Source organism: Dryobates pubescens, chromosome 29, assembly GCF_014839835.1.
Source record: "Dryobates pubescens isolate bDryPub1 chromosome 29, bDryPub1.pri, whole genome shotgun sequence".
NCBI lineage: Eukaryota > Metazoa > Chordata > Aves > Piciformes > Picidae > Dryobates > Dryobates pubescens.
In genome coordinates this window covers 11,572,698-11,598,808 of record NC_071640.1, presented here as the reverse complement: position 1 = coordinate 11,598,808, position 26,111 = coordinate 11,572,698, and the positions used below count along the sequence as shown (strand labels likewise).

General features: G+C 53.9%; 1 protein-coding gene across 4 annotated transcripts in view; it reads left to right on the top strand.

Annotated features, from left to right (window-relative positions):
• LOC104296977 (discoidin domain-containing receptor 2) overlaps positions 1-26,111 on the top strand; it is an 84,062-nt gene that overhangs the window by 17,209 nt on the left and 40,742 nt on the right. For all 4 annotated transcript variants that reach the window (XM_054174302.1, XM_054174305.1, XM_054174304.1 and 1 more), the window contains exon 2: positions 20,584-20,721. In XM_054174302.1, the coding sequence (XP_054030277.1) occupies positions 20,658-20,721 (64 nt within the window). In that variant the 5' untranslated portion in view covers positions 20,584-20,657. The remainder of the gene's footprint in view (positions 1-20,583; positions 20,722-26,111) is intronic.

Genomic DNA, 26,111 nt, shown 5'->3' with positions numbered 1-26,111 from the left:
TCACCACACCTCTGGTGCCTGTCTCTGGTGGCATTCATTTCTGCAGTGGGATTTTGTAGCTGTTCTTCTGCAAGAGCCTTGTGCTTGGAACAGAGTGGGCAATCTACTCAGGTGTTCAAGGCCATCACTCTGGTTGCCATCACCATGCTCATCAGGGGCCATTCCTTTAGTTCTCCCAGAGCCACCTGATCAGAGAGCAGCTCTGGGACAGCAAATCTCCTGGTTTCAGTGGGAACCAAGCCACAGAATCACAGAATAGAGAGGACTTGGAAGGGACCTCTGAGGAGCAAGTCCAACCCCCCTGCCAGAGCAGGATCACCTAGGGCAGGTCACACAGGAACACATCCAGGCTTGAAAGTCTCCAGAGACTTCACCACCTCTCTGGGCAGCCTCTTCCAGCTCCCTGCCACCCTCAGAGTTCCTCTCATGTTTAGGTGGAACTTGCTATGTTCAAGCTCATGCCCATTACCTCTTGTCCTGTCTCTGGGGACCACTGAGAAGAGTCTGGTGCCATCTTCCTTACACCCACCCCTCAGGTGAATTTCAAGTCTCTGCCTTGCTGCTCAGCACAGGAGGTTATTTTTAAGCACTGGAAAGGGGGGGAAACAAAGGGCTTTTAAGCTTGTTGGAAAAAAAACCCTTCAACTCATAATTTTCTGTGTTGTGAGACCACCTCTTATCTCTTCTTAGAAAGCTTTTGGCATACTTCTGGGGCTCGTGATACAATAGAGATGCCTGAAAAGCAGCCAAATTGTCCTGCACTGGGATAAACAAGTTTCTGTGGCTAAATTTGTGTGGAATTTAGTATCTGCTGGTGAGTCTTCATCTCTTAATTGGACTGCATGAGGTTCAGCCAGTCAGAGTGCAAGGTCCTGCAGCTGGGTTGGGCCAGCCCCAGGCACAAATCCAGGCTGGGTGCAGAGGGGGTTGAGAGCAGCCCTGAAGAAAAAGCCTTGGGGGTGTTGGGTGCTGAGCAGCTCCCCAGGAGCCAGCAGTGCCTCCTGCAGCCCTCAGGCAGCTGTGTGCTGGCTGCAGCCAGAGCAGTATGGGCAGCAGGGCAGCAGAGGGGATTCTGCCCCTGGGCTCTGCTCTGCTGAGACCTCACCTCCCATCCTGCCTCCAGTTGTGGTGTCCTGAGAAGGACACAGAGCTGTTGGAGTGAGTCCAGAGGAGGCCACAGAGCTGATCCAAGGGCTGGAGCAGCTCTGCTGTGAGGACAGGCTGAGGGAGCTGGGGCTGTGCAGCCTGGAGAAGGCTCTGGAGAAACTTTAGAGCTACCTTCCAATACCTGAAGGAATCCTACAGGAAGGCTGCAGAGAGAGAGACTTTTCCTGAGGGTGTCTGGAGACAGGACAAGAGAGAATGGCTTGAAGCTGAGGCAGAGCAGGGTCAGACTGGAGCTGAGGAATAAGTTCTTCAGTGTGAGGGTGGTGAGACTCTGGCACAGGCTGCCCAGGGAGGCTGTGGCTGCCTCCTCCTTGGGGGTGTTGAAGGCCAGGTTGGATGAGGCCTTGAGCAAGCTGGGCTGGTGGGAGGTGTCCCTGCCCATGGCAGGGAGGTTGGAGTAGGTGATCTCTGCAGTCCCAACCTGAGCCATTCTGTGAGTGATCTTGTCTGAAGCCAAACACCATCTGTTGGAGAGGCTGTCAGCCGCCAGCCCCGGCCGGAGCTGCTCCTTCGCTCTTCGCAGACCTGCTCCCGCTGCAGAAGGCTGGGCTGTGCACAACCAAAACAGGGGCTGTTGATGTTATTTCTGGTCCTTTGAGAAGCTGACTTAGTGGTCACATGTGCTGCTTGTGAGGTCATTAGGAAGTCTCTCAAAAGCATGATTGGAGAACTGATGATGGGATGGCAGAAGAATGCTCCCTCTGCAGTGCGAGCTGCAAACCTCTCTGAAGCGCTCTGGCTCCCCGTGGCTGGGAGTGGGATCTGTTCTTGTGCATATTTGGGCTCATTCCAGTGCAAAAAAGAGGCCTGGTTTGTGCTGGGCTTTATCCCTAGATTGATTAGTGAGTGTATACCATGGGATCAAGTTACATTTCAGAGGGCATCCTGCAGGGAGCCCTTTGCCTTGCCGAAGGGAAGAGCGAGGCCAACTGCAAGATCAGCAGTTTGCTAGCAGTGCTTTGTGCTTCCACAGCAGAGTCCTTCCCCAGGGCAAAGGAGCTCCTCAGAGCTGGTTGTGAGTTGGGCTCTTGCTGCTCTTGGTGCTGTGGGAAAGTGGGGACCTTGCTCTAGACAATCTGCATCTGCCTTGGTGTCCCTCCTGGATGTCCAGGGGTACCTTCTGCCACAAACTACCCTGGGTCCTTCAAAGTGAGGGACAATTGTTTTGGTCCCAGAGTACCCAAAGAAAGGCATGGACCTGTTGGGCTAGGTCTAGAGGAAGGCACAAAAATGATCTGGGGCTGGAAGCCCTCTGCCATGGAGCCAGTCTCAGAGAGTTGGGGTTGTTCAGCCTGGAGAAGAGAAGGCTCCAGGGTGACCTTCTGGTGGCTTTTCTGTGCTTGAAGGGGCTGAGCAGAACGCTGGGGACAGTTTTTAGCAGGGTCTGTTGTGTCAGGGCAATGGTGATGGTTTGAAACTAAAAGAGGGAGATCCAGAGAGAAAGAAGAGAGGTTTGGCATGGAGGGTGGTGAGAGCCTGTCCCAGGTTGCCCAGAGAGGTGAGGGGTGCCCTGTCCTTAGAACCATTCCAGGTCAGGTTGTTTGGAGCGCTGAGCAAACTGCACTAGTTGCAGATACCCCTGCTGACTGCAATAGGGTTGGGACCCTTTAAAGGTCCTTTCCCACCCAAACCATTGTGTGGTTGTCCAGCTTGGTCCCTGTGCAGCACTGTGAGAGGCAGACTCCTCTGCTCTCACAAGAGAGCACCTTGCAAGTGTTACCTGAAGCACTAACACCCTCTGGAGTGTGGCTCCCAAGCAGGAAGGGGTCTTGTGTCTATCCACCTCCACATTACTGCTGGCTGTGTGTTTCTGTCTCAAGCCTCAGGGGATTGTTCCATCCCTCTGAGCTGATTAACAGCCTCAGATGTGGGAAAGTTACCTGAGGGAGGACAAAAGGAAACAGTTCCCTGTTCTTGGTGCAGAGGTGGATTGTGTGGCTGAGATGGGGTATGGAGGCAGGGAGGGAGGTGGGAGCAAGGTGGCATCTGACAGCACACCTGTGACTGCTGTGTTTTCCAGCTGGTGTGGGCACAGTGCTTCATGTCTGCTTCCTTTGGCTTTTGAGTGCTCAAATACCTGCTGCTGCTCTTGTGCCTTGCTGTGATTCCTGCTCAAAGCCTGGTGCAGCACATGGGAAGCTTTGAATGGGCTGAACCTCTGCTGCCCCTGCTTCAGCCTCTGCTCTGGAGTCCTCCTCAGTGTCACTCCTGTACAGCACAGGCACCCTCTCCCTACTCAGCACTGCTGTCATAGCCCTGCACTGCTGACCCCAGGAGGGTACTGGGGTGCCCAGATGGGGATGTGGTGGTGCTTCCCTTGCAGGGCAGCTTCCTTGCAGGAAGCAGGCCAGCATCTGGACAAGTCAACAGAGAGCTGCATCTCTTCAGCCTCCTGGGTGGGCCTTTGCAGGGGTGCCCAAGGGCCTTGTCACCCAGATGAGCATGGTCCCAACCTCCTGCCACACTCCAGGGCTCAGCAGTGGGCACAGCAATGGCTTTGCAGCAGAACCTGGCTGTGGGAAGGGGTGCCAGCTGGTGCTGGAGGTGGAAGGGCTTTGCAGGGCTCTGTGGCTGAAGAGTGGTTTTCTCATGCCCACAACCTGCTGGTCCCTGTGACCACATCATTGGTTCCTGTGGCTCCATCTGCTGAGGTCCTGCTTGTCCTGCAGGACTTGGCAATGCCAGCAGCCCACGAGGCTCACACTGTCACCCGTGGTAATTATCTCCCTCTACGTGCCACATGCTCACATGGAGCTTCATATTTTCCCCTCTATTTCCATATTTTTCAGTGCAAAGGAAATGAAAGTGATGTCACACAGCTGTCAGACAGCTGCAGTAGGGAGCTTGACTCGTGTGGGACCCAAAGCCGAGGAGGGCAGAGCGGGGTGAAGTGCTGCGATGAGCACACCTCCAGCCCTGCTGTCACTGCTGGCCTCTCCCTCATCCAGCAGGGGCTTCGGAAGGCCAAACCACTGATGTGCCCCGCTCTGCTCTTGGGTTACAATAACCCTGTTGGCTGGAATTGCTTGATAAATGGCTGGCTCTGTCTCTGCTTTGTGCCACGGGTGCCAGAGGCTGGGGAGGGGTGGGGGTGAGGAGCGTGGCGTGGCGCTGCCCTTGCTGGCTTTCTGCTGCGCGCCGAGGCAGAAGGTGCAGGCCGGCTCTGCGGTGCCGTGCCGGGGCCTGGCTTGCCCCTGGGACAGCACAGGCCTTGCTTCCTGAGCAGGAGAGCTGCTTTATGTTGTGGTTTTACTAAATGAATTCAAAGCTTGGCCTTCCTCCAGGCAAAGTCTGGGCCAAGTGCCAGTGGAGCAGCCCCTAGGGAGAGCACTGGAGCAAGGAGGGGCCAACAGCAGGGAAGAGCAGAGGAATCCAAGAAGGCAGATCTGCCTAGAAAACAGCTCTGTTTCCATCTGCTGGGTCAGGAGTTGCTATAGGAACTGGGATGATAGAGGCAGGGCCATCTCCTGGGCCTGTCTGTGTGTGCAGAGGGAGGGAGGAGGGAGGAGGCACTCAAGTTTGAACATATCATGCGTGCTGCTGGAAAGTTGCAAGGAATGTCGAAACTACAGCCTGGCTCAACCTGTGGAGCTCAAGAGAGACATGGCAGCTGTTCCCAGTGCTCAGCAGCCCCTGGGCGAGGCAGGTAGGGACCTTCCAGCTTCACTCCTCTCTAGTTTGCAATCAGCCCTTCCTCCCCCCATGCGTTTGTCACAAATGCCTTTGGAGACTTGCTGGCAGTGGAGGAGGGGTGGGGGGTGTAGAGGTGGCAGCATGAGGAGGCAAAGGCTGCTCTCCCAGGCTGCTGGGAAGGTGGTGGCTCTTTGTGCCTTGTTTGAACTCCTGTGGCTGTGGGAGGGTTCCCAAATGCTGAGTATTTCTGGGGTGTCTCATGCCCAGGGCCCTCTGGGACCCACAGGATCTTTTCTTTGGCAGAAATGTGGAGCTGGCTGCTGGTGGTGCTCTGGACAGGAGCAGTTTGTGGGGCTGTTGCTCTCTGGCAAAGCCCATGGTGGTTGAGCTCTCCGAGATGCTTGCCTGGAGTGTTTCAGGGCTAAGGTGAAGTCAGGTGTGCAAAAAGTGGGGCTGGCAGTGAGCTGCTTGTGGGTGGTGGGAAAGAGCTGGGGGGGGGGACACACACAGTCCTGCCTTCCAAGCCATGGCAGCTCCTGCCTTGCCTGAGTTTTATGGCTGGATGTCACCTGCATTCCCCCAACTCTTCTGCCAAGGAGATGCAGGCTTCCTTCTCCCCTCCTGCTGCTGCTGTCAAACTGTCTCAGACTCCTTTCTTCTACAACACAGCAGTGTGAATATGCAGGAAGCTGCTCGGAGAATCCTTCTTGTTAGGGTTAACCACAGCAGCAGCCCCTCCAGGAGAACAAACAAGCAAAACCCCACTGATTATTTCCCCAGTAAATGTCTGTCTTTTGAGGTGCTGAGAACTTCCCCAGCTAGCCAGTGGAGCATTCCAGGGTGGGCTCACTGCTCCCCAGGTATTTGTTTGATAGGTTAGGCTGAAATTTCATCTGCCCCTTCTTGTGGCACACAGAGGATAATCTCTGCTCAGAAAAAAACCCCCAGGAAGACAAAGGACAAAAGGTGGGCAGTGTTGTTTCTCTTCATGGGAAGCTGCACAGGAAGCTGCCAAAAACTGCAATGTGATCTCCACAGCCAGCCTTGGAGCTTGCCAGAGTGGATTAGATCACAGCCCACCTACTCGGGCACCGGCTCCGAGGAGACCTTCTTGTGGCCTTCCAGTGTCTGAAGGGGGCTACAAGAAAGCTGGGGAGGGACTTCTGAGGGTGTCAGGGAGGGATAGGACTGGGGGGAATGGACTTCTCCCAGGCAAGCAGCACCAGAACAAGAGGACACAGTCTCAAGCTGTGCCAGGGGAGGTTTAGACTGGACGTTAGGAAGAAGTTCTCCACAGAGAGAGAGATTGGCCATTGGGATGTGCTGCCCAGGGAGGTGGTGGAGTCCCCATCCCTGGAGGTGTTTAGGAGGAGACTGGATGTGGTGCTTGGTGCCATGAGTTAGTTGATCAGATGGTGTTGGGTGATAGGTTGGACTCAGTGATCTCCAAGGTCTCTTCCAACCTGGTTTATTCTATTCTAAAACTAGAAATGGGGAGATTGAGATTGGATGTTAGGAAGAAGTCGTTCCCCATGAGGGTGGTGAGAGCCTGGCACAGGCTGCCCAGGGAGGTGGTGGAAGCCTCAACCCTGGAGGTGTTTGCAGCCAGGCTGGAGGTGGCTGTGAGCAACCTGCTGCAGTGTGAGGTGTCCCTGGCCATGGCAGGGGGGTTGGAACTGGCTGAGCCTTGAGGTCCCTTCCAACCCTAACAGTTCTCTGATTCTTATCTCTGCTTGGCACAGCACACATGAAACCCCCAGAGCCTGAACACAGGCACATGGGGATTAACCTGCCTGTGGAGGAGACAGCTCTCTGCTCACATTAATGACTGATTTACTTCTGCCTGGCTAGGAGGAAATTTCTCTCCCCTGTGCTCTTTCTGTTACCCTGCTGATGGAATCACAGATGTTCCTCTTCTGCAGCCCCACTTCCAATGTTTTATTGAATTACTCCCACGTTGCTCTGTGGCAATATGTCCCAGAGGCTTAGTGCTCATGGCATGCCATGGAATTTCATTTCCTCAGTTTTTAATTTGTTGGTTTTTAATTTCAGTGCAGTTTAAAGGTGGAAAAGAGGTAAATGGGATCCTTTCTTTGGTCTAGGCATCATTATTTTACATGGTTTGGGTTTCCCCCCCCCCCCCTATATTCATAGATTCATAAAATACCTTGGGTTGGAAGGGCCCTTAAAGAGCATCAAATTCCAACCCCCCCCCCCCTGCTTTGGGCAGGGACACCTTCCACCAGCCCAGGTTGCTCAGGGCCTCATCCAACTTGGCCTTGAACACCTCCAGGGAGGGGATAGCCACAACCCCCCTGGCCAACCTGTTCCAGTGTCTCACCACCCTCACTGGAAAGAATTTCTTCCTAATCTTCAGTCTTGTTTGCCTCTCATCCTGTCACTACAAACCCTTGTCAAAAGTCCCTTCCTGGCTTTCTTGTAGGGCCCTTCAGGTACTGGAAGGCTGCTCTAAAGTCTCCCCTCCCCCCAACCTATCTCCTGTTTATAGTCACAGAATATTTAGGTTGGAAGGGAGCTCCAGATATCATTGGGGAGTTTATCTCATCTTTGCCTCAAACAACCCCAGGATTTCCCTGCAGCCTTCTGTGTCATTGCTAAATCTTATGAATCCTCTCTGTGGACTCCTGTTTTCTGGTCTACCTTGAGGATAATAGCAGCAGGAAGTAGAATAGAATAGAATAAACCAGGTTGGAAGAGACCTTCAAGATCATCATGTCCAACCTGTCATCCAACACCACCCAACCAACTAACCCATGGCACCAAGCACCCTATCAAGTCTCCTCCTGAACACCTCCAGTGATGGTGACTCCACCACCTCCCTGGGCAGCCCATTCCAATGGGCAATCACTCTCTCTGTGTAAAACTTCCTCCTAACCTCCAGCCTAAACCTCCCCTGGCACAGCTTGAGACTGTGTCCTCTTGTTCTGGTGCTGGTTGCCTGGGAGAAGAGACCAACCTCTGCCTGGCTACAACCTCCATTCAGGTAGTTGTAGACAGCAATAAGGTCACCCTGAGCCTCCTCTTCTCCAGGCTAAGCAACCCCAGCTCCCTCAGCCTCTCCTCCCAGGGCTGTGCTCCAGACCCCTCCCCAGCTTCATTGCCCTTCTCTGGACACCTTCCAGCAAGTCAACCTCCTTCCTAACCTGAGGAGCCCAGAACTGGACACAGGACTCAAGGTGTGGCCTAAGCAGTGCTGAGCACAGGGCACAATGACCTCCCTGCTCCTGCTGGCCACACTGTTCCTGATGCAGGCCAGGATGCCATTGGCCCTCCTGGCTGCCTGGGCACACTGCAGGCTCATGTTCAGCCTACTGTCAACCAGTACCCCCAGGTCCCTCTCTGCCTGGCTGCTCTCAGCCACTCAGACCCCAGCCTGTAGCACTGCATCAGCCATTCTGGCTTTGCATAGCTGTGCAATGCTGTTGGAGCTCTCTCAGTTCTGCCTTTTCCTTTGTTTACAAGCAAAACATTTTGGGTTGGTGGCTTGAAATACGTTGTGGTGAGCAGAGATCCTCTCAGTGCTGGCTGCAGCCAGGCTGGATGCTTTGCTGGGACGTTGGAGTTCACTGGAGTTTCTCCTCTCTGCATGAGAAGCTCAAACTGATCTTAGGAAGTTGTATTTAGTGAGCAGTAGTCCCAGCAGAACGTGGTTAGACCTGCCTGGAAATCTTCACTGGAGGCTTGAGGCAGCAGCTTCAGCTGACCTGGAAGTGTTGCCACATCTCTGTCAGGCACTTCATAAATTAAACTTCAGAACCACTTTGCCTGGTAAACAAAGTTTGCTCAGGCAGAACCTAACAGGTCTGTGCACCTAGACATGGCTCTCCCTTGAGTAAGGGCATTGATAGAGAATCAGAGGATTAGTGAAGTTGGAACAGGCCTCCAAGGTCAAGTCCAGCCATTAACCCAGTGCTGCCAAGCCCACCACTAACTTATGTCCCTCAGCACCACAGGGGGTTTCCATCCTTTCCACCACTGCCCTGGGCAGCCTGTTCCAGGGCTTGACAATCCTTGCAGGGAAGAAATTGTTCCTCAAGTCCAGCATAAACCTCCCCTGGCACACCTTGAGGCCATTTCCTCTCGCCCTGTCACTGCTTCCATGGAAGAAGAAGAAGCTGAGCCCCACCTGGCTCCAACCTCCCTTTCAGGGAGCTGTAGAGACCAAAGAGGTCTCCCCTCAGCCTCCTCTTCTCCAGACTGAATACCCTCAGCTGCTCCTCCCCGGCCCTGTTCTCCAGACCCTTCACCAGTTTCATTGTCCTTCCCTGGACCTGTCCCAGCACCTCAATGTCCTTGGAGTGAGAACCCCCAAACTGAACCCAGTACTCAAGGTGTGGCCTCACCAGTGCTGAGTACTGAGGGACAATCCCTGCCCTGCTCCTGCTGCCCATCCAACTGGCCATTCCTGCTGGCTTCTATGGATTCAGCTCAGTCTCTGAAGAAATGGTGCCCAGGGAGGGGACCTTGTCCCCAGTGCTCAGTGTGCTGTGGGAGGGCAGGGACACTCCACCTGCTGCAGTTTGCAGTTCCTTCCATCTGCACAGTGCAGTGTGTGATGATGATGATGATGATGTTTACTCCTTTCTGGTACTGGAAAAGCTTCTCCACTTTTTGTGTCTTTCTGTGGATGTTTGGTGTGGCTTTTCACACAGCCATAGAAAGGGGTTGGGTTGGAAAGGACTTCCAAAGGCCACCCAGTCCAACCCCCTCTGCACTCAGCAGGGGCATCCTCAACTAGATCAGGCTGCTCAGAGCCTCATTCAGCCTCACCTTGAGTATCTTCAGGGATGGGGCCTCAGCTGCTCTCTAGGTAACCTGTTCCAGTGTTCCACTACCCTCATGGTTCCCCTAGGAAGGTTGCTTGGATGACAGCTGAGCCCTTGTGTGCCAGGCACAGGTGCACTGAGTTTTTCCTCATCTGAATTCATGAACAGGCATTTCACAAAGCTCATAAACCACAGCTTCTGGTAGTATCAGCATTTCTGGGGTGGTTTGATGGAAAGTAGATGGCCAGCTAAATTAATAGACGTTCCAGAATAGCTTTTCTGGTTTGTTTTCTTTCTTTTCCCCCACTGAACCATCTCTTCAAGCTTGGCTTTCACCCTTCTCAGCTTCTCAGCTTGGTTCTGGCTACTCAGCACTGCTGTAAGCAGCTTTATTTGCTGCCCTCCTGGCTTGGCAGAGATTCTCTCCCAGTAATTCTCTTCCCAGGAATCAAATAGCAGCAATCCACCAAAAATAATAAACAAAAGGGGTAGATAAGTAGCTCTTACTGTGAAGAAGGTATTTTGGAAGGTAGGTGATGAGTAAGAAAAGCTAAAGGTAACTGGAAAAGCACAGCAAATGTCTCTCAGGTTAGTGAGAAACATTTTGCTGTCCAGATTGATATGGTTGGGGTTGGAAGGGACCTGAAAGATCATTTAGTCCCAGCCCCCTGCCATGGGCAGGGACACCTCCCCCCAGCCCAGCTTGCTCAGGGCTTCATCCAACCTGGCCTTCAACACCTCCAGGCAGGAGGCAGCCACAGCCTCCCTGGGCAGCCTGTGCCAGAGTCTCCCCAGCCTCACTCTCAACAATTTCTTCCTCCTCCCCAGTCTCCATCTCCCCTCTCCCAGCTCAAAGCCATTGCCCCTTGTTCTGTCACTACAAGTCCTTGTAAGAAGTCTCTTCCCAGCTGTCTGGTAGCTTCTTCACAGAAAGAGCCATTGGGATGTGCTGCCCAGGGGGGTGGTGGAGTCACCATCCCTGGAGGTGTACAAAAAAGGCTTGGATGTGGCACTTGGAGCCATGGTTTAGTTAGTCAGGAGCTGTTGGGTATTAAGTAATAGGTTGGACTTGATGATCTCTGAGGTCTTTTCCAACCTGGTTGATTCTGTGATTCTTCAGCCAGTGGAATGCTGCTCTAAGGTCTCCCTGGAGACCTTAATAAATGTTATCAGTGGTGTTCATATTGTTAGGAAAGGTCAACACTTGAGCTGATTGCTAATAAAGCCAAGAACTGAAATGTTTCCTGTGCCTGGGGAGAAGCTGGATGCTGGACTCCCCTTTCTGAGTAACTGGTGATGGGGGGGAGGGTGTGAAACACAAGATAAGGCTTGAAAGTCGTTGGAACTTGTTTGTTTCAAACAAGCTGGCAAAGCAGCACTCCGAGTGCTGGCTGCCAGGGTGTCATCCATCTGGGAAGAGCAAAGGAGCTCAGAAGCTGGGGAAAACAGAAATGTTGTGGCAGTGTTGTGTAGGAGAGTGGGAGCAGGCAGGCAGCAGGCAGCTGGGGCTAACCCCAACCAGAGTGGGATCTGGGAAGCTGGAGCATTAGTGAAGCAGTGTCCCAGGGATCCCTGTGCTCTGATGGAAAACAGATCATGGCCAAGAGGTCTTCAGATTGTGGTTTCTAATGAGATCCCTGTACTGGTTGCCAAAAGTAATTGCTCTGACATCATCTACCTAGATCCTGACTAAGCTCTCTGTTGTTGCCCAAATGCTGCTGCTCTTGGGGGATAGGAGAAGCTCTGCTTTAGGACCCAGGAGGGTGTTGGACCCCAGGGCAGCTCCTGGGCAGAGGGCTGAAGGCAGCATCTCCTTGCCCTGGGCAGGGTCTGATCTCTGGCATCTCCTTCTCTGGGATGCCTCAGCACTGCTGGTAGCTGGTGGGCTCTGGGTTGAGAGGTACCCTCCTGAGCAGTTTTCACAGAATGCCAGCTTGGAAGGGACCCCAAGGGTCATCTGCTCCAACCTTTCTAGGTCACAACAGAGTCGAAAGGAGCTGGCCCAGCACCCTGGCAAGATGAGTCTTAAACTGCTCAGTGGAGAGGACTCCACTGCTGCCCTGGGGGAATGATTCCAATCTCTGAACTGTGCTCATGGGGAAACATTTTCTTTTGGAGCCCCATGGGAGTCTCCCCAGCAGTAAGTTGTCCCCATTGGCTCCTCCCTGGTACCTGGTGTTGATGTGCTGCTGGTGTAGCTGTCCCCTGCCCTCTCACGGTGCGAAGGTGGCAGGCTCACAGTTTCCACTTTGCCCATCTGTGCTGTGCTGAATTCAAGTGCATTTAGAAAGTGCCACCTGATACCTCTCCAAAATAGTTACCAGTGGGAATGTGATCCAGGCAGTCTCTAAGCAGAGGGCCATGGAGTCAGCGTGGGACAAACTCAGTCATTCCCTAGTTTGCCCATGAGGGAGCTAGAGGGGGGCATGGCAAAATCCAGCTGGAGCTGCCTGAGCAGAGCCTTGGGCTCATGAGTGGTGACTTGGGAGAAAAGATGAAGTAACTTAATGCTGAAATGTGGCTCCACTTGAGGAGGTTGATAGAGCCAGGATGGTTTTGCTGGGACGAGAGAATGCTTTGGGATACCTCAGAGCAGCCTATCCAGGAGACAGAAACAGGCTCTGTGTGGAGGTGTGTAGCAAGAGGCTGCCTTGGCTTAAGGAGGGGTGAAGCTTTCCATCTGCAGACAGTCAAGCAGTGGAAAAGGTTGTGCAGAGAGGTGTGGGGGAACCTCCATTCTTGATGCTTTTTAAGGCCCAGCTGGACAAAGTCCCATGCAGGCTGCTCTGAAATCAGGGCTAACCCTGCTTTGAGCAGGAGGGGTGGGCTGGGTGCTGTGGGGGCAGGAGGTGGGGTTGGGTGCTCTCAGGGGGCTTTCCTCCAGCCCAAATAATGCTGTAACTCAGTAACCTGATCTCCTTTTGAATGGTTTGAGTACACTGCAGTAAAAGGTTAACCTTTGAAGCCCCTTGAGAAGAGGGAGGGAGGAAGGTGGTTTAGATTGAGTGCTCTTAATACTCCATCTGTCATCTGTGTGGTTAATATGGCATAGCTATGGTTGCTATGTGAGACTCACAGTGGAGGGTTGGAGCTGATAAGTTTTAAGGGGTTTGGGAGGAAAAAAATAAAGTAAGGTACCTCCTCAAATTAAGCTGGAGAGAGATGCCAGTGTGAGGAACAGAGATGTGTCTGTTCTGGTGCTCCCTCAGGCTTGTTCTGCATGGGAAGGGAGATCTGGTAAAGGATGATGACCATCAGAGTTCTTGATTTGTGTTCATCCTCTGTTTTCCTGCTGCTTCTCTCATACAGAAGCAGTGGGACTGTAGCCTTGAGGCTCCATTCCTTTGAGGGAACCTGTACCTGAACTGTTGGAGTGTGGGTCCAGAGGAGGCCACAAAGATCACAGGGCTGGAGAACCTCCCCCATGGGCACAGGTTGGGAGAGTTGGGGCTGTTCAGCCTGGAGAAGGCTCTGGGGAGACCTTAGAGCAACCTTCCCGTACCTGAAGGGGCTCCAGGAGAGCTGGGGGGGAACTTTTGATAAGGGCTGGGAGTGCCAGGATGAGGGACAATGGCTTTGAGCTGGGAGAGGGGAGATTGAAACTGGAGAGGAGGAAATGAGGGTGGGGAGACACTGGAACAGGTTGCCCAGGGAGGCTGTGGCTGCCCTCTCCCTGGAGAGGTGTTCAAGGCCAGGTTGAATGAGACCTTGAGCAACCTGGGCTGCTGGTAGGTGTCCCTGCCCATAGTATGGAACTGGAGGATCTTTAAGGCTCATTCCAACCCAAACCATTCTATGATTCTGTTTCAGAGCCCAGGGAGAGGTGCTGAATGCAAGGAAAAAACAGGAATTCCTCCTCTTCTAGTGCTCTACAGCAGCTGGAGTTCTCTTGAGCAAGGTCACCAAGAGAGGTTTTCACCCCATCTCATAATTTAGAGGAGCCTCAGCTCCACTCATGAGCTTCCACCAGCTCAGGTTCCTCAGGGCCTCATCCAGCCTGGCCTTTAACATCTCTAGGGAGGAGGCATCCACAGCACACAGCCTCCCTGGGCAACCTGTTGCAGTGTCTGAGCTGTGATTGTGTGCTCCAGAGGAAGGCTGCTACATTGGAGCTACCTCAGATCAGTGTTGAGACGAAGGAATGTTCCACCATCATCACCCCAGAGGCACAAACCTGGGAAGCACACTTTCCAGGTTCTAGCTTTCCAGGCTTCAGGAATTGTTCCAATTGTAGCTTTGCTGTTGCTTCCTTGGATTGCTGTAGGAATGCTAGAACCATAGAAGGGTCTGGGTTGGAAGGGGCCTCCAAAGCTCATCCAGTCAACCTTGCTGCAGTGAGTAGGGACATCCTCCACTAGACCAGGTTGCTCAGAGCCCTGTTCAGCCTCACCTTGAATATCTCCAGGGATGAGGCTTCAACTGCCTCCCTGGGCAACCTGTGGCAGTGTTCCACCATGCTCACGGTGCAGAACTTGATCCTAACATCCAATCTGAATCTGCTCTTCTCTAACTTCCAACCACTGTCCCTTGTCCTGCCACCTGCAGGCCTTTGGAAACAGTCACCCTGCAGCTGCCTTCTGTCCCCCTGCAGGTACTGGAGGGCTGCTCTGAGGTCTCCCTGGAGCCTTCTCTTCTCCAGGCTGAACAGCCCCAACTCTCTCAGCCTGCCCTCATAGGGGAGGTGCTCCAGCCCCCTGGTCAGCTTTGTGGCCCCCTCTGGACCTGCTCCATCAGGTCCCTGCCCTTCCTGTGCTGAGGGCCTGAGAGCTGGATGCAGTACTCCAGGTGGGGCCTCACAAGAGCAGAGCAGAGTGGCAGAACCACCTCTCTGGCCCTTGCTGGCCAGGATGCCACTGGCCTTAGTGATACATGGAGTTCCTCATACACACAGGCTGGGAGTCTCAGTGATGACCTTGGAGTTTCTTGGTGAGGTGCTGGGCATCTGCAATGGGATTGCTGCAGCAAAGCTGAAGGTCCCACTCCGAGGTAATGAGCCGTGAAGGAACCACTTAAAACAAACGCCTGCTTCAGCTGGGATCTAGGGAGGCTTGCAAACATGCCAGACATCCATAATGGATCTCTGGAGGGAGAAGAGCACCTGGAAGGGCTCCAAGCTCCACCTTCTTCATGCACATCCCTAAAGAAGAGCTCCCTCCTGTGCCTGCCGAGCCTCTGCTGGCTGTTGCTGGGTCACAGGGAGCTGTTTGCTGCCGGGAGGTGGATTGGCTGTTTGGCCGTGGGCTCTGCTGGGCACACTGGGGAAAACTCCTCTCTCTTTTGCATTTCTTAGGGAGTTTTTCAGCAAGGAGCTATATTTTTTTTTTCTTGCTTTTCTTTTCTTTTTTTTTCCCACTCTCACAATGATGGTAGCAGGATTTGATTCTCCTTGCAGGCAGCTGTTAGCAATTAGCAACTCGATCCATTCAGGCCCAGACCAGAGTTTAACACTTTCTTGCCTCGGTGAGGATGTTGCTAATCCTGGGTTTGCTGGTCTGGGACTCGTGCTGTAGTTCTGGCACTTTGTGTGTGTTGTGTGGGCAGGTCAGGAAGAAAGGCCTGAGCACAGCAAGGACTCTGCTGCAGCTGGGGGAGCTGGGAAGGGAAGTATCAGGCTGTCTAGCCAGGGGAAAAATAAAACCCTTAGGAAGACAATTCCCAAGCAGTTTGTAGAGAGGCTTGCATTCAGCACTGTCCAATCTGCTGCTAGCTGAGATTTAGACTCAGCAGAAATCACCATCAGTGCTTCTCCAAACGGTGGATTCCTGCAGGACAAGCTCCTGAGTGGAGCTGAGGCTCCTCTAAATCGTGAGGTGGGGTAAGAGCCTCTCGTGGTGACCTTGCTCAGGAGAAGATGAGGAATGGCACTGTGTTCTCCTTGTGTTCAGCACCTCTGCCAGGGCTCTGAAGCATAGAATCATGGAATGGTTTGGGTTGGAAGGGATCTTAAAGATCACCCAGTTCCAAGCTAATGGGCAGGGACACCTCCCACCAGCCCAGCTTGCTCAAGGCCTCATCCAGCCTGGCCTTCAACACCTCCAGGCAGGAGGCAGCCACAGCCTCCCTGGGCAGCCTGTGCCAGAGTCTCCTCCCCAGCCTCACTGCAAAGAATCTCTTCCTCCTCTCCAGTCTCAGTCTCCCCTCTCCCAGCTCAAAGCCATTGTTCCTCATCCTGGCACTCCCAGCCCTTGTCCAGAGTCCCTCCCCAGCTCTCCTGGAGCCCTTCAGGTACTGGAAGGCTGCTCTGAGGTCTCCCTGGAGGCCTCTTCTCTTCTCCAGGCTGCACAGCCCTGACTCTCTCAGCCTGGCCCCACAGGGGAGGTTCTCCAGCCCTCTGATCATCTTCATGGCCTCCTCTGGAGCTGCTCCAGCATGTGCTTGGGTGGTTCCAGACTGGGAATCAAGTGTGATGGGAAGAACAAGCCCAGCACAGCCTGAACCCAGCTGCTGGGGTCTCTGTGTGGGGCTGAAGTGTTGTGCACATTTATTCCCTGCCACACACAAAGGTCAGGATGTGTCTTGCCAATCTGTGGCCACCAGGAAATGAAGAAATGAAGAAGCTAGCCAGGCCACCCCTCTGGCTTCCTTCTGTCATACTGGAGGTGCACATCTCAAGAAGATTCATCCTACTCATCTGGGATTCTGTTTAGGCAAGAGCCAATGCAAAGCCACTGCTGTCAGCAGAGAGCTGCAGAAAGCTGAGCTCTGAGCATTTTCTTGTCTTTTCTGGAGGCCTGGCTGAGCTCCATGGCCACATTGTCCAGTTTTGGCTTGCAGTTCTCCTTAGCCACACCATGTTTGCTTGACCTGCTGAGCTCCATGTGCCCATCAAGTGCTGACAAGCCCTGGTTGCCAGGGTGCTGGCTGCCAGCAGGGTGGCACAGCCCCAGTCTGTTTTACTCCAGCACTGGTTGCTGGCTCAGTGGTGGTGGTGCTTGGGCACCTCTCTGTGACTTCCCTCATCCCCCAGCTGGTCCTCCCTCAGCTGCTGTTGTCTCTTCCACTCTGGTTGCTGTGTTGAAGCAGTTAAAGGATGTGACTGGCTGGGGGGGCCAGGTGATAGAGCATGGCCTGAGCTTTGCATGGAGCAAAGGGGCCTCAAGATGGAGGTGCTTGGGCTGTGCCTGGGCGAGGGAGAGGAGGCTGCTGCCTGTGTTACACAGCACATTGCTGGGACCTTGGTGGCTCTTGTCATTACATCACTTCCAGAGGGTGACAGACTTGGCACTGCCACTCTTTTGTCAAAAGATTAAAATCCTCAGTGCTAACACAAAGATGATCAGAGGGCTGGAGCACCTCTGTTAGGAAGACAGGCTGGGAGGGCTGGGGCTGTTCAGCCTGTCCCAGGGAGGCCTCAGAGCTGCATTTCACTATCTGAAGGGAACCTACAGCAAGGCTGGGGAGGGACTGTTCAGAAGGGTCTGTGGGGATAAGAGGAGGGGCAATGGTTTGGAACTGGAGCAGGGGAGATTTAGTTTGGACATCAGGAGGAAGTTGTTCTGGTGAAATACTGGGACAGGTTGCCCAGGGATGTGGTTGAGGCCCTATCCCTGGAGATGTTCAAGATCAGACTCAGTGTGGCCCTGTGCAGCCTGGCCTAGCTGGAGGTGTCCCTGCTGATTGCAGGGGGTTGGACAAGATGGGCTTTGAGTCTCTCTTCCAACCTGATGCAATCTATGAATCTGAACACTCAGCTCAGGACCTTCCACTCCGTCCAAGGTGGGCTGTGGGCTCTGTGCCGACGGCAGAGGATGGCTGCTCCTCATCCCTCTGCTCTGCTGCAGGCTTCTCTCTCTGCTGATCCTGCTTTGATGGGTTCCTGCATCCAGTGGGAAGCTGTTGGAAGGCTTGGTGATGTCTGGAGTTACTGATTTGGGTGTTGTGTTGGCTTCTTTGGGGTTTTTTTGCTTCAGCAGGGGCTCTGGTCCTCACCCAGCCAGAGCAGGATCACCTAAAGCTGATCACACAGGAACAGGTCCAGGTGGGCCTTGGAAGTCTCCAGAGAAGGAGATTCTTCACCTCTCTGGGCAGCCTGCTGCAGTGCTCTGCCACCCTCACAGTAAAGAAGTACTTCTTCAGGTTTAGATGGAAAATCCCATGTTCAAGTCCATGCCCAGCACCTCTTGTCCTGTCACTGGGGACCACTCAGAAGTCTGGCCCCATCCTCCTGACACCTCCCTCTTAGATCTTTGTAAGCAGCCTTGCCCTGGGTGCCCAGGTGGCCAAGAAGGTCAATGGCATCTTGGCCTGCATCAGCAATAGTGTGGCCAGCAGGAGCAGGGAAGTCCTTGTGCCCTGTGCTCAGCACTGCTTAGGCCACACCTGGAGTCCTGTGTCCAGTTCTGGGCTCCTCAGGTTAGGAAAGATGTTGAGCTGCTGGAAGGTGTCCAGAGAAGGGCAACAAAGCTGGGGAGGGGTCTGGAGCACAGCCCTGGGAGGAGAGGCTGAGGGAGCTGGGGTTGCTTAGCCTGCAGAAGAGGAGGCTCAGGGGAGACCTCATTGTTCTCTCCAACTCCCTGAAGGGAGGTTGTAGCCAGGTGGGGGTTGGTCTCTTCTGCCAGGCAAGCAGCACCAGAACAAGAGGACACAGTCTCAAGCTGTGCCAGGGGAGGTTTAGGCTGGATGTTACGAAGAAGTTCTTCCCAGCAAGAGAGATTGGCCATGGGAATGTGCTGCCCAGGGAGGTGGTGGAGTCCCCATCCCTGGAGGTGTTCAAGAGGGGATCGGATGTGGCATGGTTTAGTTGTCAGGAGGTGTTGGGTGACAGGTTGGACTTGATGATCTCTGAGGTCTTTTGCACCCTTGTTGATTCTGTGATTCTCATGTGGAGCACAAGAGGTGGCTGAAGCAGGAGGGGTCCTGGCATTTGGAAGATCTTTATGTGGTTGGAGTTGCCTCCTGGCTGGGCACAGCACCTGCAGGCAGCATCCCCCCATCCCTGGGCTCCCCTCCTGCATGAGAGTTTGGCTGCTCTCCCAAGAAGGCCCTGGGCTGTTTTTCAGGCCTGGAGCCATCTTCTCTGAGGGAATGCAGCAGGGACAATGGCCAGTAGCAACTCTTTAGGGAAGGGAATAAACCCAAGGCAAGCTTCAGTGATTCTAACCCTGACCTAGCTCCTGGGCCTCTGCAAGCTGCGGCTGGGGGATTTCCTGAGCCAAAGGTTTTACCATGGGACTGAAAAGCCCTGGGGAGGCTTTGTCTTGTGAATGCAGCCAACTGTGCTGGTCTCCAAGGCAACTCAGGCTGGGACTGGCAGAGTTCAATTATCTTGGGTGGAAAAAGTGCAGCCTTTTGTTCCAGATCTCTGAGCTAATGGCATCCAGTGCTCTGGCACACCTGTGTGCACTGCCAGAGGGATGATCACCTCCATGTCCTCTCTTCAGAGAATCACAGGGTGCCTCAGGTTGGAAGGGACCTCAGAGATCATCTCCTCCAACCTCCCTGCCCATGGGAAGATCTTTTTGTGGTTGTCTGGAGTTGTCTCATGGCTGGGTACAGCACCTCCAGGCAGCATCCCCCCATCCCTGGGCTCCCCTCCTGCATGAGAGTTTGGCTTCTCTCCTAAGAAGGCCCTGGGTTGTTTTTCAGGCCTGGAGCCATCTTCTCTGATGGAGAAGATGGGCAGGGATGCCCCATGGGCAGGGATGCCTCTCAACTAGACTTGGCTGCCTGAAGCCTCATCCAACCTGGCCTTGAGCACCTCCAGGGAGAAGGCAGCCACAGCCTTTCTGGACAACCTACTCCAGACTCTCACCACCCTCATACTGAAGAACCTCTTCCTAAGATCCAGTCTAACCCTGCTCTCCCTCTGCTTAAAACCATTCCCCCTTGCCCTGTCACTACACATCCTCATGAGGAGTCCCTCTCCAGCCTTTCTGTAGCTCCCTTCAGGTATTGATTAGCAAATCCTAGCCCTCAGTTTTGCCTCTTTACCACCCCTCTGAGCATTCTTCAGCCAGCACCCTCTGCCCCTGGCTGTTTCCATTTACTGGTCTGTTCTGGTTTCTTTTTGCCTGCCCTTTCACTATGAGCCACAGCCTCTGACCTGCCTCCTGAAAGCCATCTTCCAGGATGGGAACCTCCTGAGGCTCCTTCTAGGGCACAAAAGGATTCACAAAGCTGCTGGTATGACCTTGTGTTCCCTTAGCTGTTATCCTGGCTTTCCACTGCCATTTGCCAGCCTTTAAGCCCTGTGCTGTTCTCCTTGTTTCCAAACAGGAAATGAAGTGTGCTCACATGTGTGTGCTCCACATGCTTTTGGCAGCAGTGTGGACCTGTAGGGAGAGATTATTTTCACCCTGGGTTTGGGTATTTAGCTCAAACTTGTGTGACAAGTTCCAGAGTGCCCACTTGGTTCTTTGGAGCAGGTGGCTGGTGTGCACTGGGGGGGGATAAGCCCCACCTGGGGAGCCTGGTTGGGCTCAGGCTCCTGGGAGCCAGGTTCCCCATTAGTGTAAGTGAAGCACTGATGGGGGAAGAGATTGCTTTGCATTGGATGTGTTTAAGAGCAGCATGGAGAAGTGTGTCCACACAGCAGTGGTGGCAGCTGAGAGCTCCTGGAAGCAGAATTCCATGGATAGCTTGGAGGTGGTGTGGGCTGGGTAGTCAGGCAATCATCAGAGCCTTCAGAAGGGCTTGGGTTGGAAGGGACCTTAAAGATCATCCAGTTCCAAGCTCCCTGCCATGGGCAGGGACACCTCCCACTAGCTTAGGTTGCTCAAGGCCTCATCCAGCCTGGCCTGGAACACCTCCCTAGGCAAGAGGCATCCATGACTTCCCTGAGCAATCTGTGCCAGTGTCTCCCCACCCTCCCTGGAAAGAAGTCCACCACTTCCCTAAGCCTGTGCTTGGGTCAGAGCAGGGCTGAGGTCAAGGTGCTGTTGGAGGTGTGGGAGATTGTCCATCCCATCACGAGGCAGTGACCCTAGAGCAAGTCTGCAGCACAAAGCAGTCCTGTCTTGGGAGCACTCTCACCTCCTGCCTTTGCTTTGTCTTTCAGAAATGTAGCTGGCAGCTGCTGTCTGTGAAGGACTTGCAGCCACCCGACCCTGCGCAGCGCCTCCGACTGCTACCATGATCATCTGCATGCTGCTGCTGGCCTCCCTGCCTGAGCCATCTGGGGCTGAAGTCAACCCTGGTAGGGAGCTGCTGGGCTGGGAGAAGGCTTTGGTCTCCTACCGTGCGTGTGCTTGTTCTCAGCTTCTCTTTGCCTCACGGTGAATGCAACAAATGCACGTGAGTGCGTCGCTGGTGTGGCTCCTGAATGGCCTTGGGGCTGAGATGGTCAACCATAGAATCACTCAGGGTTGGAGGGGACCACAAGGATCATCTAGTTCCAACCCCCCTGCCATGGGTAGGGACACCCCACACTAGATCAGCCTGGTCAGAGCTTCATCCAGCCTGGGCTTAAACACCTCCAGGGACAGGGCCCCAACCACCTCCCTGGACAACCCATTCCAGGGCTTCACCACTCTCATGGGGAAGAACTTCCTCCTCACCTCCAGCCTGAATCTCCCCACCTCCAGCTTCATTCCATTCCCCCCAGTCCTATCACTACCTGACATCCTGAGAAGTCCCTCCCCAGCTTCCTTGACAGCTCTGCTGGAGTGGGTCCCCTCTCCTGACAGTCCTGGGAAGGCTCAGGCACATGGACATACTCTTGTCTCTACCCACACAGATGGCCTGTCTTGAGCTCAGGTTACCCCTTCATCACTTTGACCATGTGGGCTGCAGAACAACCCTGATTCAAGACTGGCTCAGAGATTCTCTGTGGAAAGCAAATTACCAGTTAGCAAAGCATCAGCCACAGCTCTTCAGCCAGCAAGAGGAGTTCTGGAGAGAGAAAGAGAGAAGGAAAGGCAGAAGACCATAACTGGCACAAAGCTAGGGTGGAGTCAGGATGTTAGGAACAAGGTCTTTTCTATGAGGGTGGTGAGAGCCTGGCACAGGTTGCCCAGGGAGGTGGTGGAAGCCTCCTGCCTGGAGGTGTTTGCAGCCAGGCTGGATGTGACTGTGAGCAACCTGCTGTAGTGTGGGGTGTCCCTGCCCATGGCAGGGGGGGTTGGAACTGGCTGATCCTTGAGGTCCCTTCCAACCCTGACAGTTCTGTGATTCTGTGAACCTGGGTCTGCCCCATGCACGCTTCAGGCCCACCAATGGCTCAGCTGTCATCCAAGCAATCTTCTTAGAGGAACCATGAGGGTGGTGGAACACTGGAACAGGTTGCCCAGAGAAGCAGCTGAGGCCCCATCCTTGGAGATACTCAAAGTGAGGCTTAGCAGGGCTTTGGGCAACCTGATCTGGTTGAGGATGTCTCTGCTGAGTGCAGAGGGGGTTGGACTGGGTGGTCTTTGGAGGTCCTTTCCAACCCAGACCATTCTGTGATTCTATCATATGTGGGCCTATGAGTCCCTGTACAGGGCAGGACCTCTTAGCCTGCAGCATCTGGCAAGTTACAATCCTGGTGGCAGTAAGGAAGGTAGTGGCCTGCAGTCCCCATGTGAGGTGCTTTGAATGGCAGGCAGCAGAGGCTAATCCTTTCCCAGCTTGGCTGAAGGCATGGAGAGGCAGCAGTGCTACCCTGAGGCCCTTCCTGTGCTCTGCTGGGGCTGGCTCTGTTTGTTTGGAGCCCTTTGATTGTGTGTGGCTCTGACCCTGCTCTGGCCTGTGGATTTCTGCAGAGGTTGGAGGCTGTGCTGCTAACAGCCAGAGGTGAAGTGAGGCCCAGGGGGGAGCTCAGCAGGCACTCCTGGGCTGCCTGTTTCACAGCCATTAGCTGCACTGTTCTACCCCCAACGGTGTCCACTTGGGAACTGGGCTTGCCCTCTGGTTCTGATGGATAAAACCTAGTGGAAGCAAAGGGAAGATGGCAGCTAGAGGGTCAGGCACCCTTTGGTGGTGGTAAGCATAGAAGTTAGTGCACCCAAAGGTGCAGGAATAACCCCATCCACCAGCTGCTGGGAGGGGGAGTGGGCTCACTGTGGTCCCACCCTCCTGCAATAACCTTTTTCACCTAGAAAGAAGCAGGTAGCTTTGCTCACACCTCTCACCTCTGCCTGAGACTTGTGACTTCCCCAAGCAGCTTTGTGTTCTCAGCTGCCTCTCTGCCCCACGGGGCCATGCCCTGTTGTTCCCAGGCGGACTCCAGCTCACCCAGCTGGTGCTCCTTGAAGGTGACACTCCATTGATTACTCTGATCTCCAGGAGTGGTTTGAAGCACCTCCTGCACGAGGGGGCTGCTCTGTGGATGATACCAGGCCTGTGCTGGGAGGCTCCTATGCAATCCTTTTGCCTAGCATCAGTTCTTTGACCTCACTGGCAGAGGTGAGCTGTGACATTTTCTGAGCCTCAGTGTATCCTGTCTGCATGCTGGGTGAGTGTCCCAGAGTGCTTGGTGAAAGGCCAGGGATATCTGAGTCCTGGTGGCACCTAAACAGCCCCCAAGGCTGGTTTTACTCAAGAGGATGTTTTGGTGAGAGCCTCATGCTGCTTGTTTTGCTGAGAGCCATGGCCACCTGTAGAGTGTATCCCTCCATGCCAGGGACAACCAGCTTCCATCTGCCAGCCCCAGGGCTGTGAAAGAATCATAGAATCAATAAGGTTGGAAAAGACCTCAGAGATCATCAAGTCCAACCTGTCACCCAACACCTCCTGAACTAAACCATGGCTCCAAGTGCCACATCCAGTCCCCTCTTGAACACCTCCAAGGATGGGGACTCCACCACCTCCCTGGGCAGCACATTCCCATGGCCAATCTCTCTTTCTGGGAAGAACTTTCTCCTCACCTCCAGCCTAAACCTCCCCTGGCACAGCTTGAGACTGTGTCCTCTTGTTCTGGTGCTGCTTGCTAGAGAGAAGAAACCTACCCTTTCCTGGCTACAACCTCCTTTCAGGTAGTTGTAGAGAGCAATGAGGTCACCCCCTGAGCCTCCTCTTCTGCAGGCTAAGCAACCCCAGCTCCCTCAGCCTCTCCTCCCAGGGCTGTGCTCCAGACCCCTCCCCAGCTTTGTTGCCCTTCTTTGGACACCTTCCAGCATCCTAACCTGAGGAGCCCAGAACTGGACACAGGACTCAAGGTGTGGCCTAAGCAGTGCTGAGCACAGGGCACAAGGACTTCCCTGCTCCTGCTGGCCACACTCTTCCTGATGCAGGCCAGGATGCCATTGGCCTTCTTGGCCCCCTGGGCACCCTGCTGGCTCCTGTTCAGCTGCTGTCAACCAGTACCCCCAGGCTCCTCTCTGCCTAGCTGCTCTCAGCCACTCTGCCCCCAGTCTGTAGCACTGCCTGGGGTTGTTTGTGACCAAAGTGCAGCCCCTGGCACTTGCTGAATGCCATCATGAGTTTGTCAGGGATTGCAGGAAGCCCTGCTCCTCCAGGGCCCTTCCCACCCAGCCAGCTCTCCATCTGGCACTGCTGATCAGGTGGTGTTGGATGATAGGTTGGACACCATGATCTGGAAGGTCTCTTCCAACCTGGTTTGTTCTTATCCAGATGAGGTGTGACCAGACAGGGCTCCCACTGCAGAAACCCAAACCCCCTTTCTGCTCTCAGATGATGATCTCCCCCTTTTGGAAAAGCAGCTGTGGGTACACTTCAGCAACACAGAAACTTTCTGTCAGCAGATAGATTCTACTGCCCTGTGGTGGGACAGGTAAGAGTGAAGACAGTCAAGGCTAGATTGGTTTGCTGGGCTTACTGTTCAGTGTCAAAGCAGGGCTGAAGCTCTTGGTTGGCTTTCAGCAGCCACAGTCATCATGCTTGATCCCAGCCAGGCACCAGCTGCCTCCCACTGAATTCCTCTGGAAACCTCAGACATATGAATGAATGTTCTGGGTGAGTGTAGAGATCCATCCAGTGTCCTGACTCCAGCAGCCTCCCATCCCTCCTGCTTCTGGAGGAGGCCTCAGGTGGGCAAGCACACAGCAGTGCTTGACCCTAGATGTGCTCTGGGCTTGTGGCAGTCTGCTGCTGAGGAGCTTCCCTGGATGTTTGCCTGTGGGAGCTGTCAGTTTGTTGTGAGTTTTGAACCCCTGTGAGCCTTTGGCATTCAGTATTGAATAGGTGAAAGATGCAGAGGTGGTCTGGGAACTCTGCCACCTGATCTTCTGGGGCTGCCTGCTTCTGCTGACACTCAGGAGTTGGTGAGGGTATAAATGATCTTTGCCACACTTCAGCAATCTCTTCTGAGGTTGCTGGTCTCTCCTTCTGCATCAGCTGTGTGGCTTCTCTGCCTTTTGATGGGAGCAGGCAGGACTGGGAGCTCCAGTCCCTGTTTGGCTGGTGCCTGGCCATGAGTGCAGAGATGGAATGGTGGGTTTTAGCTTGTTTTGTAGTCTCATCATTTGCTTTTTCTCTGTATGCAATAATTTGGTGCCAGCAGCAGCCATTGGCAGCTCATCACTCACTTTCTGCACAGGAGTATTTAGGAATACACAGAACATCAAATCACAGAAGGCTTTGGGTGGGAAAGGACCTTCATGCTCATCCCTCCAACCCCTCTGCAGTCAGCAGGGATGTCTGCAACTAAAACAGGCTGCTCAGAAGCCCAGCCAACCTCACCTGGAATGGTTCCAGAGCATCTACCACCTCTCTGGGCAGTCTGGACCAAGGTCTCACCACCAGCAGTATCAAACATCTCTCCCTTCTCTCCAGACTGAATCTCCCTCTTTTAGTTTCCAGCCATCACCCCTTGTGCTGTCACAACAGGCCCTGCTCAAGAGTCTGTCCCCAGCTTCCTGATCACTAGGCACCCATAGGAAAAGCCTCTCTCCAGCCTTCCTGCAGGATCCCTTCAGGTACTGGAAGGCTGCTCTAAGGTCTTCCTGGAGCCTTCTCCTCTCCAGGCTGAACACCCCCAGCTCCCTCAGCCTCTGCCTCACCAGGGCAGAGTAAAGGGGGAGGAGAACCTCTCTTGACCTATTAACCACAGCACTTCTAATCCAGCCCAGAAGCAGAGATGCTTCAGCCCTTGGATCATCTTTGTGGCCTCCTCTGGACTCACTCCAACACTTCTGTGTTCTTTGTCCACACATTCCTTGAACATCTCTGGGTTGGTACAAGGGTAAGAGTCTGGAGACAGAGATGCAGCCCCCCTGGGCAGTGTCCTGGAGAGGGCAAGGCAGGCAGCAGTGCTGGGCTGGCAGTGCAGCAGGGAGGATGGCACCCGACACGTGTGCCCCTCTGGAGTGACTGCAGCATCTGCTGGCCCTGGCTTGTGGCCCTGCAGGCAGGGCAGCCACTGGGACTCTTGTGGTGGGGCCTCTGTGAGCTCAGAGGACCAAACCCCAAAATTCTGTAGGAAAGTCCATTCCCTTTCTCTCTGGCACTTGCCCTGGCTGTCTGTTTGCCTTTTTAATTGTTTCATCCTTTAATCCCAGCTAACTTTCCTTTTAATCTGCTGTTGATGTCAGCCTGACAAAAATATCTTGCTTGCCTGTTTTGAATCCTGAGCCTTAATGAAGACATGGAAGAGTTGGAGCTTTCTGAAACAGCTCTAATATTCCAAGACATGTTTAAAAAGCTTGTGTC